A 12210-nucleotide genomic window follows, 5' to 3' on the forward strand; every position below is an offset into this window, starting at 1 on the left:
AAACCCCAAACCACCCACATCCCATTGGCACCTGCTGCATCGGAATTCAGGTCAGCAGGGGGAGTCACGAAATTGCTCTGAGAGTGATTGGTAAAGGGAAGAGGGGCTGAACAAGGGAGGGAGGGGGGGTCTCGTTTTGTTTTTTCTCTTGGCACCAATGCCATTGAGAACAATCTTCCCATTGTGCATCAACAAAAGAATCATAATTAAAGCACATTAAGAGATTCGTTCAAAACAAATAGAAGACTTCATCTGAACAATTGTCACAAGATGCAGTCTGACAGATTCACACTGGTTACCAGATGATGGCTGCCTTTGGTTGATTATGACATTGCTCTTTGAACCTTATGCCTCAACACACAGACAATAATATCTCAATATAAGATAGTTCACTTTTACTTGAATTTAAGAGAGATGTATTATAAATGTTTGATGTGACCTTACAGAATCAAAAGAGCATTTACAATGTATACTCAGAAATGTGTTAATATTAATAGTTTCTGTTTAACTTCTTTTCAGCTTTTTGAAAAAGAATATATATATTATGTAGGAGTTGCTGTAGCTGCTTTTCTCCTCATATCCTTCCTTTTCTAGAGTAAAGCTTTTATGACAGTTTCATAATGAGGATAATGGGAGGATCAGCGAATGGGGAATAAAGAGGGAGAGGATGAATGGAGAGAAAAAAGAGGATTTGATGATTTTCCATATGGTGACGAAGATGTAGCTAGATATCATTTAGCCATTAACCGAGACAGGAGAAGAAAAAAAGAAACACCAAAAAAGTGAATCTAAGTAAAACTAGTGTCACTTCACCCAACTCCCCTCCCCCGTCTCACCCACCTTCCTCTTCCTCTGCCCCTTTTTACTATTCCACAAATCCTCAATTAAGTGCGTAATGGGCCTCTGAGGCAGGTTTGTGTGCCTCTTTGTTCGGCTCTGGGGGATCGGCCGGCATTAATGTTCCTCTTGAGTATGTAAATAGCCCGAGCTGTGGGAGCGCTGAGCGGAGCTGCCACTTGTCCGCTTAATCGCGGAGAGCTCCATCACTTTCCGACATTTTAGGGAGCCAAAGCGGGACATGCATGAGAACTTCAGCACCCAACACAATGCCCACACTCGGAGGAGTAACCTCAGCACCCATGTCCACCTCCCACTTCTTCCGGAAAAAAACCCTTTTTGCTCTCTCTCTCTCTCCCTCAGGGCCCTTTACCCTCACCCCCTCTCACCCCCCAAAACGGCCCTCACCCCTCCTACTCCTACAGACCCCCCCGACCTATCCTCCCTCTGCATGGGTGCTGCTCCCCACGGCTCGGCCTATCCCGTCCCGACGAGCCCAGCTGATAGACCCTGCAGTCTAGTTTTGTTTACCTCACCCACTTGTCCAGCGGAAACACACAACAATCCCCTTCATTGCATGTTTGTCAGCCCCCTTTTCAGAACTAAAAGAGGAGAGAGAGAGAGAGAGAGAGAGAGAGAGAGAGAGAGAGAGAGAGAGGAGGGGGGGTTACAAAAACAAAAAAAAAGAAGGAAACAATTAAATGGCCCCTCCTCCCCATGAACCCTGCGCTAGCTGTTTCCCAGCTCTAGGTTCTGTGAACTAACTTGGAGGCCTGTAAAGTGGCCCATTATTCTAGTAGGGGTGGCGTGTTCCAAGAGCGGCTTGCCTCAATGGCTGATGAACACAGAGAGGGTTTTGTTAGGGGGCTTTGGCTCACCACATTATGCACTGGTTAATTAGGAGCTGCATCTATCTATCTATCTATCTATCTATCTATCTATCTATCTATCTGTCTATCTGTCTATCTGTCTATCTGTCTATCTGTCTGTCTGTCTGTCTGTCTGTCTGTCTATCTATCTATCTATCTATCTATGTATCTATCTGTCTATCTATCTATCTATGTATCTAAAGTATCTATCTATGCAGTAGGGCTGTGTATTGGCAAGAATCTGGCGATACGATACGTATCACGATATAGGGGTTACGATTCATTATTTTGCAATATCAGGTGATATATTTGTGATTTTTTAAATCTAATTTTAGGAGAACTGTCATAGTACAAAGAACACACCATCATATGCATAAAATCTGAGTTAAAAAAGTTATTATCATCATATAGTTTTTATGCAATCAGAACAGTGCATTTGCATTTATCACAGTTCCTGTAACATCCAACATAATGAACACTACTTTGCGAGGGCGCATACATTGAGAGGGCGAATGTCTTTGCAAATGAAATAGAGTAGCCTATTGACTAAGTTAATCTTTGCGCGTAAGCTATTAATTTAAAATCAATACAGTGTTTTTGAGAATCAATACAATATCGCAAAACTTAATATCACAATACTCGATATTTTCTTACACCCCTACCATGCAGTTATGTAAACTAAGATTATGAATTGATGTTGCAGCTGAAAAAAAGAGAAAAGATCATATTGTCTAATGTCAAGTTGAATTAATTTAGATATTTCTAGTGTGCTCAAATCAGTTTAACGTGCAATCTTACTGCTTCACTGTACAGAATCCTTTTGTATCCAGATAGATCCTGACATCACTGGGAATCCCGTCTCCTCTTACAGTAGTAGAGGATTACAGTGAACCAGGATTCCAGGGAATTTGTGTTGTATGCCTTAAATCTCGACTGAAGGGGGGGGTTTACCATCTTCTGAGCGCGCTAAGAGGAGTGTGCTCGGGGGATTTGGCTGCGACTGGGATCAAACAGCGGAGATGTGTTGAAAATGCTTTTCACCCAGAGGTTCTGATAATGATTGACTGTGACTTTAGGCAGGCTGTCATAATTAGGCGGTGGAAAAAAAGCCTAAGCGAGCACGTTCGCTCTCAATGGCATTCCAGTGCTGCATGTGAGTGAAGAAATGTTTACATAGTTTGACAAAGTATGCAGCGAATAGTGACGTGGAAAGAAAAACAGTGAAGTGAGGAGTGGCAGGGTTCCCCCTGTGGCTTTTCACGTGCAACAACAGACGGTAATAGGCAATGGGAAGATTTTCTTGTCACAGAGAAAATAACTCCTGGTTCATGTGCATATACATACAGTACATGGGTGGTTCTGAAAGAACAGTGTCAGTGAAGTGGTCCTGAAAGGAAAGCAGGCTTGCAGTGTTAGAGGCCTGAAACCATACAGCTTATACATCACAGGCTGAAGTTTTGCTTCAGAGAAAGAGAGAAACGGAGGGAGAGGCGGTGAAAGACAAATTGTAATGAGTAAGAGAAATGCATACTGTAGACTGTCTACTCTGTCAGCTCTGTCACACTTCGCCGCTTTCCTGATATTCTTCCCCATCGTATTCCGGTCATCCTTGATGTGATGTGTGTTCCTCGGTGCAGATACACAGACGAGGAGTGTTGCAATTAGAATAACAGAACACGGTGCATTCAGGGGACTTGATAGAAATGTGCTTACGATAACATCGTCGCAGGCCATGTCTACATGTGTTGCAACATCTGTTTAAGGTAATAAACATCGCATGACGTCCAGCCAGTGGATACCATATGCCACAAGAGCACAAGAATAATTCAAACCAAGCTGTATGAAAATCGCATAATGTATGTGTAGGAATTTCTGTTGGTTCTATAAATTTTTTTAGCATGATACTCCAACAGTTACCTGCAACTATGAACCTGGAAACTGTAAAAGGTAACTCTTCTTATTGGATTTAGCATTGTATACCATACTGAGTTTTAACTTGTCTTGTTTTAGACATGACTTAACACGCCCTAAAGCAACTGAACATTTTACATTGTATATCAACCTTCAGGATTTGGGGAGTCATTTGCTAGAAATGTATGTGTGTGGTCGTCCGGTTTAGCTGGTTGATGTAATGAGCTGTGTGTGTGTGTGTGCAGGAATGCCCTTTCTGTCATCACTGCGGGGTGGTGTGAGGAGAGCAGGGCACGGCCACACTGCTGCAGGCTGCGCTCACTCCCTGCAGACTCCAGTGTTTAATTAGTGAGAGAACATCCATCCTCCTTAGCCCTCTTATTGGCAAATCCTGAGTGAGACTGTAACCCCCCCTCACCCCGCCTCCAATACCACGGGACTGGACCAACTGAGATTTATGACCGCAGACAAAAGTGTGTGTTTGTGTGTGTGTGTGTAGGCGTGCTTGCATTGCCATGTTTTGTACTCACACAAATGTGAGCGAGAGGGGTTGTTAGATAGTGTGAGTAAATGCACGTATCATCTGCGTATGTTTAAATCTGAGAGTGCGGCAGGTGAGTCTAGTGATGTATGAAAGTTGATTTGTGCACTAATCCCATTTCACAGGGCCAGCTGCCCGACACAGATGTCAGCTCTTCATGTATCCTCAGATAATAACACAGAAGCCCCTCATCATATACTGTATACGTAGAGACAATGCTCCATCTCATTCTCCACTTCGATTGATTGCTTTAATCTGACCTCCGTCCAATCCTTTTCTCTCCGCCTTCACTTATTTTCTCATTTGTTTGCCATTCCTTTGTCTCCATCCTTACCTTCATCAGCCACACCTTCCCTTTTTCCACCCTCCCCCCTATTTCCTTCACCCTTCCCCCATACATTGTTACACATCTATCTTTATATGGCGTTGTTGCCATTTCACCCCTCCCACCCTTCCCTCTGTCTACTATATGCCTCTCTCTCTCTCTCTCTCTCTCTCTCTCTCTCTCTCTCTCTCTCTCTCTCACTCTCAGCAGCAATGTGGCGGGTAGGCTATACCATAGTGGTGGTTGTAGTAGGGGGGGTGGGGTGGTCCTCCTGCCTTACTGGCAGATTTAATGAGCTCCTGTGGGGATCGAACCAAAGCCATCAAAAGCTGCATGCTGCCGTATAGCCAGCTCTGTTAAACAGATGCGCCTTTGCTAATGATAGTAGCATCGCTTCATATGCAGCAGGCATGAACACAGGAGAGGCTATAGGAGAAAAAGAGATGAGTGTGTTTGTAATAGGCGTGTAGCCCCTCATTGGATAGAGCAGGTCGTGGGGAAGTACAGCGGGAAAATCTCACTTGACTATGGATGATCTTCTTTTCTCCGCTGACCTTTCATCTTTGCGGCTTTAGGCAAAAGATGGGGGCTGGGATAGGGGATGCTGGTAACAAAATCCTTTTGGTTGCAGCTTTGAAGGACATCACTGAAAACAGCATCAAGAGTTAAGACTCTTAGAACATGATGGAGGAAAGACTGAGAGTTACAAAAGCTGAGACATGTAATATGAATGCTCACTTTGAATGCAAAAAAAAAGGAGAAAAGAGGAGACGTAAAAACGAAGAGGGAAAGACTTGGGGACGAGTATTTGGTTCGTGATTGAGTGCCCAGCTCCGGCTGTGAAGTGGGTTGTGGCTGGGTTGGATGCCATCAAATTAAATCCCTCTGCAAATATTATCCAGATGAATGGGAATCACCCAAGTCAGCCCTATAACAACCACTCCCCAGCATAATGGCCTGTTAGCACATAATTACAGTGGGACTGGTCACATCTGAGAGACCTATGCAGACTACAACAGTAGCGTCAGGATTCCCAGAGGCTCTCTCTAATGACCGCCTCATTATGGACACAAAGAGTCGTGCCAAACAAAGGGAAACCTTAGAGGATGCTGAGGGACCGGCACGTACGTACAGTATGGCTCAATCATGCGTTGCCAGGATGCTGCTGATGCACCCTGATAAAATAGAATGGGAAAAATGTGATGAAAGCATACAAACAGGAGCGTTATGGCTGTTACATACAATGTGAGAAAACAAATCGCTGCACATGATGGACATGTTACCAAAATGGACACTGGTGTTCTTCAGTAGAAAAGACACACAGAAATCTGCCAAATAAGGAAGATTTGTACCCAGAGATTAATGTATGTGTGTGTGAATTCTGTCAACTCTTGTGAGGGCTCTTGGTAGCTTCAGTGCTGGAATGCAGCTTGCTAACCTTATAATCACCTTGGATCAGTTGTGGTAAAAGCAGCTCCTTCAGCACTATACAGCTCAGATCAACCTGAGCTGGGAACTGAGGCTGTGTCACTGACCGTGGTACTGAATGCCTGCCCTGCTACCACATATATCTGAAGACACATTCAAGGTAGCTCTTCATAATCACCCAAAGAATGAGGTATTACAGGTCAATAGTAGACAATACATAGTCAGAATAAAGTATTTACAACTGCAACTAATACATAAATATGATATGTAGAATTTAAGCGAACAATTTGCAAGAAGTTACACACTCATAGAATAACCAAACACCAACGAAAAAAGGTACTCGTTTATTCTGATGGAACAGGACTGTAAATGAGCACATTGTTTCGCATGAAATATTAATGTCCTTTAGAATCACAGTGATTTGATCTCCATTCAATGATTAGCTATTTCATTCAGTACAAAAACAGTGAATGATAGCGTTAAAATAACTGAAATCTGCTCCATTTGATGCGCAGTTCCTTTGGTTCTGTGCCAGTCTTTGATCAGACTGTAGTCTCGCTCCAGGGTTCACTTGGAGGCGGTTCAAAACAGCTTTCAAGTGGACCACTGAGCGAATCAAGACGATAAAGGGTGTGGTTCACTTACATGGACATTGCCTGTAATAGTTGATATAGGCACACTCACACTTTGGATGAGTACATTCAGATTTGGTTGAGCTACATGAACATATTTTTCCATCTTTAAACATTAGAGATGACACAAGACATGAATTGACTGAGTAACTTCGTTGTTTCGCTCATTCAGCTGTTTGAGAAATGTATACTGGGAAAGCCTGTGCTCTTTGATTGTAGTTTGGTATTTGGGGTTGAATCCACGCAAAGTTTTAAGGCAGCTTACCGATGGGAAAGCTTTTTTTTTGCCATGGTGCCTCTTCTTATATTGTTTCTTTGAAAGCAGCAATCTTAGAGGGTCTTGTGTGTTTTGTTTTGCTGCTGAAGAACAGTAGGTTACATACACTGCTGCTGATGGAATAAACCAGATTTGCATGACAGTCCACGCATCTCTCCATCGCTATCTATCACTGAACGCATTCATCCCAACAACCATCTAGGGATACATAATTGAGAGGCGTAGAGTGACAAAGCTTCCCTTTATTCAGGTGCTGGAATTTATCTCCCACTTCCTATGCACGGCACAACCTGAAGTGTTTGCTGAGAGCTTCGTTTGAAGGGGGGGGGGGGGGCTTTTTCACAGCTCCTAGGCAGCCAGTATGTGTGAGGAGCCCATTTCTTCCCACTGCATGGCAAGTGGCTGTGAGGCCCAGAGGGGGGGCAGATATATCCGGAGCCTGGCCCGGCTCCAGTTGTCTTTACCTCACAGTATATTGTGATGCTCCAGTCATGAGAACGGGCATCGGGCCCCTCGAGAGACCAGTGGGAAACTTGTATTCTCATTTACATCTTCCTCTGTGCTACGACCTGAATTAGACGAGTGTAACCGCACAATCGGCCGCTAATGCAAACTTGTTAATTGTTACGTAAGCGCATGTTGTGGATGGTCGAGTGGCATTGTATGGCGAGAAGCTCATTAATTATGCAGCACGGACACTAAAGAAACTCTTTTTAGAAATGTCCTGTGAGGTTTGTTAGAAGTATTTGAATGCATAATAAATCTATGAAATGTTATTTGGTGAGGTAAAGATATAATCTGTCCATCTGCTAATCTTTCAAGCCGTTTCTCATCTTTATATGGTGTGTGTGCAGGCGATGTGTTTCGCTGTGAGCTTCCTCTTTCCCCTCTTCATCCCCTTCTCTCTAAGCCGCAGAGTGTTGCTAGGACAACCCCTCGTGGTCCTCGCTGCATCGCAGCGGTCCTCAATGCCAGCACTCAGGGAACCTCCTCGCACTGGGAAGGCAGCATAAAATCGGGATAATCGCCGTCGATTATGGAACACAATGGGCTGCCGCTTCTGAAAGATTCATTCATCCTGGAAAAAGAGAGACTGTGGAGGGGGGGGGGGGGAAGAGAAAGGGGTGCCTTGGTCCCTCCGCTGCTCTCCCACGGTGGGCACAGGCATGACATCAGTGGCCTGAAAGAACTGGCATTCTGGACATGCCCACTGCCCTCCTCCTCCTCGCTATACCCTTATACACCCTCCCATTCGAAACCCCCCCCTCCCTTCTTTTCTCGCCCCTGCCAGTTTGGATGCGGCGCTTGGCCGGGCGAGTTGGGGCCACTGCCGCTGTTTGCGTGTGAAACAAAGCCCCTCAGAAGGAAGAGAGAGGAAGCGGAGAGCTTCACATGGTACCAGCCAAGAGCAGGGATGGCTGCCTCGGCCATCCCTCTCGCAGGCCCCTCTTTTGGCTGAGAGGTGCTGGTGTGACCCCAGTACCCCCTTCTCCCCCTAGTGTCCCTCTTACTCCCCCGTGTAACCCCTTCTTCTCTGTCCTACTCTCATCCCGAAAATACTCCCTCATCCCCCCGAGAGGGCCCTTTTCAATGAGTATGACATGTCAAGGGATTTAGGATGAGTGATTTCTCACGACACAACCTTTGCCGACAGGGACAGGATTCCTCTGGCTTTTTTGTTGTGCGGTTGGTCATTTGTTTGAAGAGGAAATAGCTTTCCAACACATTTCCCTAATTAGAATAATGTGATACTGCTCAATACGATGTGAAGTCCCATGCTGCTGGGAGACTGGAGGGAAATCAGCGTGACACTGTCCCTCACATGAATCACGTTGGCAATTTGTGCTTTGGGAGTCCAGCACTTTGGAGTTTTTTCGTTGAACGGCGGGGAAAAGTAAATCTATATATGTTGGAGTGTGTGTGACTTGATCTTATTTGGGCTAGAATCTTTAAAGACAGATATCTTTAAAATCATATTTATTGAGGTTATTGAGGACATTATCTCTCTCATATCTTTGAATGTAATGATTTGGAAGTGTGCGACAAAACCATTTACAAAAATCTAAGGATGCCTCATAATACAGTATATGCTCTTGAAGAGTGACATCATATTTTGTAGCGTAACTACAGAGAGCAGCAAACTCTCATCTGCTGTCCATCAGGACGACCTCAAGGCAACATTATGACATTTAACCCTTCCATCCGTCATTCCTTTGTCGCTTATTCCCGCTCAGCAAAAGAGCTACTTACAAAGCACTACTGTACTGTCCGCATTGTGCCATTAGCAGGCATCATCATGCTCATCTCCAGCAGCCTGCTGGCCTTTCCCTCGCCATCCCATATGTACTGTAGCTGGATGAGTCTGGGAGTGAGCTCTCTGGGGGGATTACAGACTCCAGAGAATGGAGGGTCTCTGAGGGATTTGACTCTTAAGCTCAGATATTGACTCCTCCCTCCACTTCTTATTTTTATTTATTTATTTGTAGGGTTGTTAGATGTGTGTGTGTGTGTGTGTGTGTGTGTGTGTGTGTGTGTGTGTGCCTGGTTGTGGGTGGTGGTGGTGGAGTGAGGGGGTGGGGGTTGGGGAGGGGGTGCAGACTTCAGGATGGGGCAATTCAGGTTGCTGTGGCTGTGACTGGGTCTGTCGTCTGGGCTGTGTTGACTCGGTCCTCTTTGGATGCTTTGGAAGAGCTGGTGGACAGCTGAGAGCTGCTATAGCTGTCAGCAGAGCTCTGCTGTTTTGTACCTGGGACCTTACTGTGCCTGCTGATATCTGGCAACAGTTTTGGATGGAGCAGTCGTGATTCATACCGACTCCTTGTGCTGATTCACTCTTAAATACCAAAGGCTGATCTGATCCTGGTCAATGTATATAGCACTTACCTCAACTCCAACAGAAATGAAGTAAGTACTTTGCATCCCATTTGAAGTTCTTGGCATAGTTACTTTCTCTCTTCATGTCTCCTTATTGATTCAATGCAAAGCAATTTAATTGTATGTAGAAGTTAAGAGTAAACATGACATGCTGTTATAATGTTAGTAAGTAAATCAGTATATAAAGTAAAAAAATACAAGGGAACCTCTCTTTATTTAAATGAAAGTCAATAACATTTTGGAACGTTGTAAATCTTTCAGTTTGGATTGTTCATCACCTGGGTTAGCAGGTGTTGCTTAATTAAAAACCATCATTCATTCTTTATGGCTTTCACGGTTAATCTGACTAAACCCCCGGCCAAGATTAACCAGTTTATCAGATGATCCCATTAGAGACTGAGGAGAAGAAACTGTGTGCGTGTGTTTGGACTTTCATGTCAAATTCTTTTATAGCCACAGAAACTTATTTTACGAGTAGCTATATTAACACCTTGTTCTTCCATTTTCATATTCACAGTTTCTAAATTTAGTAATTCTCTAGAGAGAATTAATTCTAAAGCTAAACATGTTACAGCAAGGAGAATTCCTCATCCAGTGAAATAATTCTGTAACAAAGGAAAACACCTACTGATGAGAAATGACAGTTCTCGGCTGTAGTTGATTTACTCTCTGCTGCTGTACATTTTCATCTTTCATCGAGTCGCACAAGCCCACTCTCTCATCTGTCCCCGACTTGGTGAGAGAAGCGCTAATGAGAGGATCGTGACAGGATAATTTCCGTCCTCTGTGACGTCCAGCGTCTGCTTCCTCTCTCTCTCTCTCTCTCTCTCTCTCCCTCTCTCTTGGTGCTAAAAATAATGAAACGGAGAGAAAAGTGGGAAAATTTCAATTAACAGCACTCATCACTCTTACGGAATGGGATTACATGATAATGCCGATTTTTCAGGGTTTTTATTCCTGGGGTTTTAACTAATTCATTCGGCCATCATGTGTTAGTATGAAATAATGACGGCTACTGTTTGGCCTGCTGTTTGCATGTATTTTTCTGTATTTCACACTTCACTTTGAAATTAATAAGAGGAGACAGGACTGCTCCATCTGTGTGCCTGGAAGCTGACCAGGTGGTCTTCCTATATAGCCAAGCTTACAGAGCAGCAACACACAAAGCTGGGGGAGGTGTGTGTAAATGTGTGAGTCTGTATATGTGTGTGTGTGTGTGTGTGGAATTATTAGTGACTACTTACACAACAACAATAACACCATAAAGAGCCTTTGGTTGCGAAGAACGCCTATTGATTTAAGCTCCCCGTCTCGCCTTTGATTAACTTTCAGCTTTGAAAAAAACTTGTCAGGCAACATGATTAATATCTATGAAGTGTTCTGACTTCATAGCGGACTATGACAGGGGGGAGGGTATGAGCACAAAAAAAATCACTCCACCATTGAGGCTTCCATTTGTGAGTTTTAGGCCATGAACCCCAGGGGTGAGGTGAAAGGTCAGAGCCACTTTATTGCCTCTTTGTAATCCATCCCAGCAGACGTTTGCAGGGCGTATTGGAGAAGAATAGAACACTAGAGACATTTATATTTCCTCATAGACAAAAAAAAGATGTCAAACACAATTTGATAGATTATTCCCGCGACTTGTTGAGCGGTGACGATGAATGTAAAGCTCTTGTTGAACACCTGCCTAACTGGCATGTGACAGACACAGCTGGCTCTACAAACACATTCACACCTCGCCGGGGCCGCAGGAAGCTGCTCTGTGCCGCCTGTAATGGGAAATCACTCTTCATTCAACTAATTACGCTGCGTGACCGAGCTTCCTACCGTTGTAGCCTATTTGAGGTTTTTGTGTGCTTCTAAATTTACAGTCACACGATCCTAACAGAGAGAGGGAATGTATAACTGGGTGCATACTTCTTAACAGGCAACATGTTTGCTCCTCCTCTCAGTAATTCAGCAAACTTTTGTCCCATCAAGTGGGCATCTGTTTCACTTTTCATCACTGTCATCAATGGATTTTTGTCTTTGGTTGGCTACACTGTGAACCAGCTCATACAGTATTTAATTAAAAACATACATAAGGGGTGATAAGTATTTAAAATTGTAATTTAATTTAACTGGGTGTGAAACTTGTATTCCGAATCCAATCTGCTTCACTGTTTGTTCTGTGGTTGTTAATGTAGTGCGTATAACAGCACCTTTTTTTTTTAATATTAAATTCATGCCATTTCTTTATGCATGATAAAAACGATCGTGAAAGTTTTTAATGTTACAGTTTCAGTTCCAAAGCTTGACCCAAACACAAGACACCAAGCAGACAAGTAAATTTAAGGCGGGAAAACACAAACACAGGAAATAAAACCAGACAAGACTACAAACCCAAACCCAGGACCATGACAATTCAGTCAATTCACAAGTCAGTCAAATTACAAAATGTGCACATGCCTGTAAATTCTCACAAAGCCCCAGACACTTTTTACAGCAGCCATTTTGACATGTAATTGCGGTGT

At 43.8% G+C, this 12210-nt stretch overlaps 1 protein-coding gene across 4 annotated transcripts in view; it reads left to right on the forward strand.

Moving 5' to 3' along the window:
* LOC141765939 (excitatory amino acid transporter 2-like) overlaps nt 1-12210 on the forward strand; it is a 28635-nt gene that overhangs the window by 6044 nt on the left and 10381 nt on the right. For 2 of the 4 annotated variants that reach the window (XM_074632270.1, XM_074632268.1), the window contains exon 1: nt 9548-9724. The exons of the other annotated variants lie outside the window; for them this stretch is intronic. In XM_074632270.1, the coding sequence (XP_074488371.1) occupies nt 9687-9724 (38 nt within the window). In that variant the 5' untranslated portion in view covers nt 9548-9686. Of the gene's footprint in view, nt 1-9547; nt 9725-12210 lie in introns of those variants that run through there. 4 annotated transcript variants of the gene reach the window in all.

Source organism: Sebastes fasciatus, chromosome 4 (assembly GCF_043250625.1).
Source record: "Sebastes fasciatus isolate fSebFas1 chromosome 4, fSebFas1.pri, whole genome shotgun sequence".
Lineage (NCBI taxonomy): Eukaryota > Metazoa > Chordata > Actinopteri > Perciformes > Sebastidae > Sebastes > Sebastes fasciatus.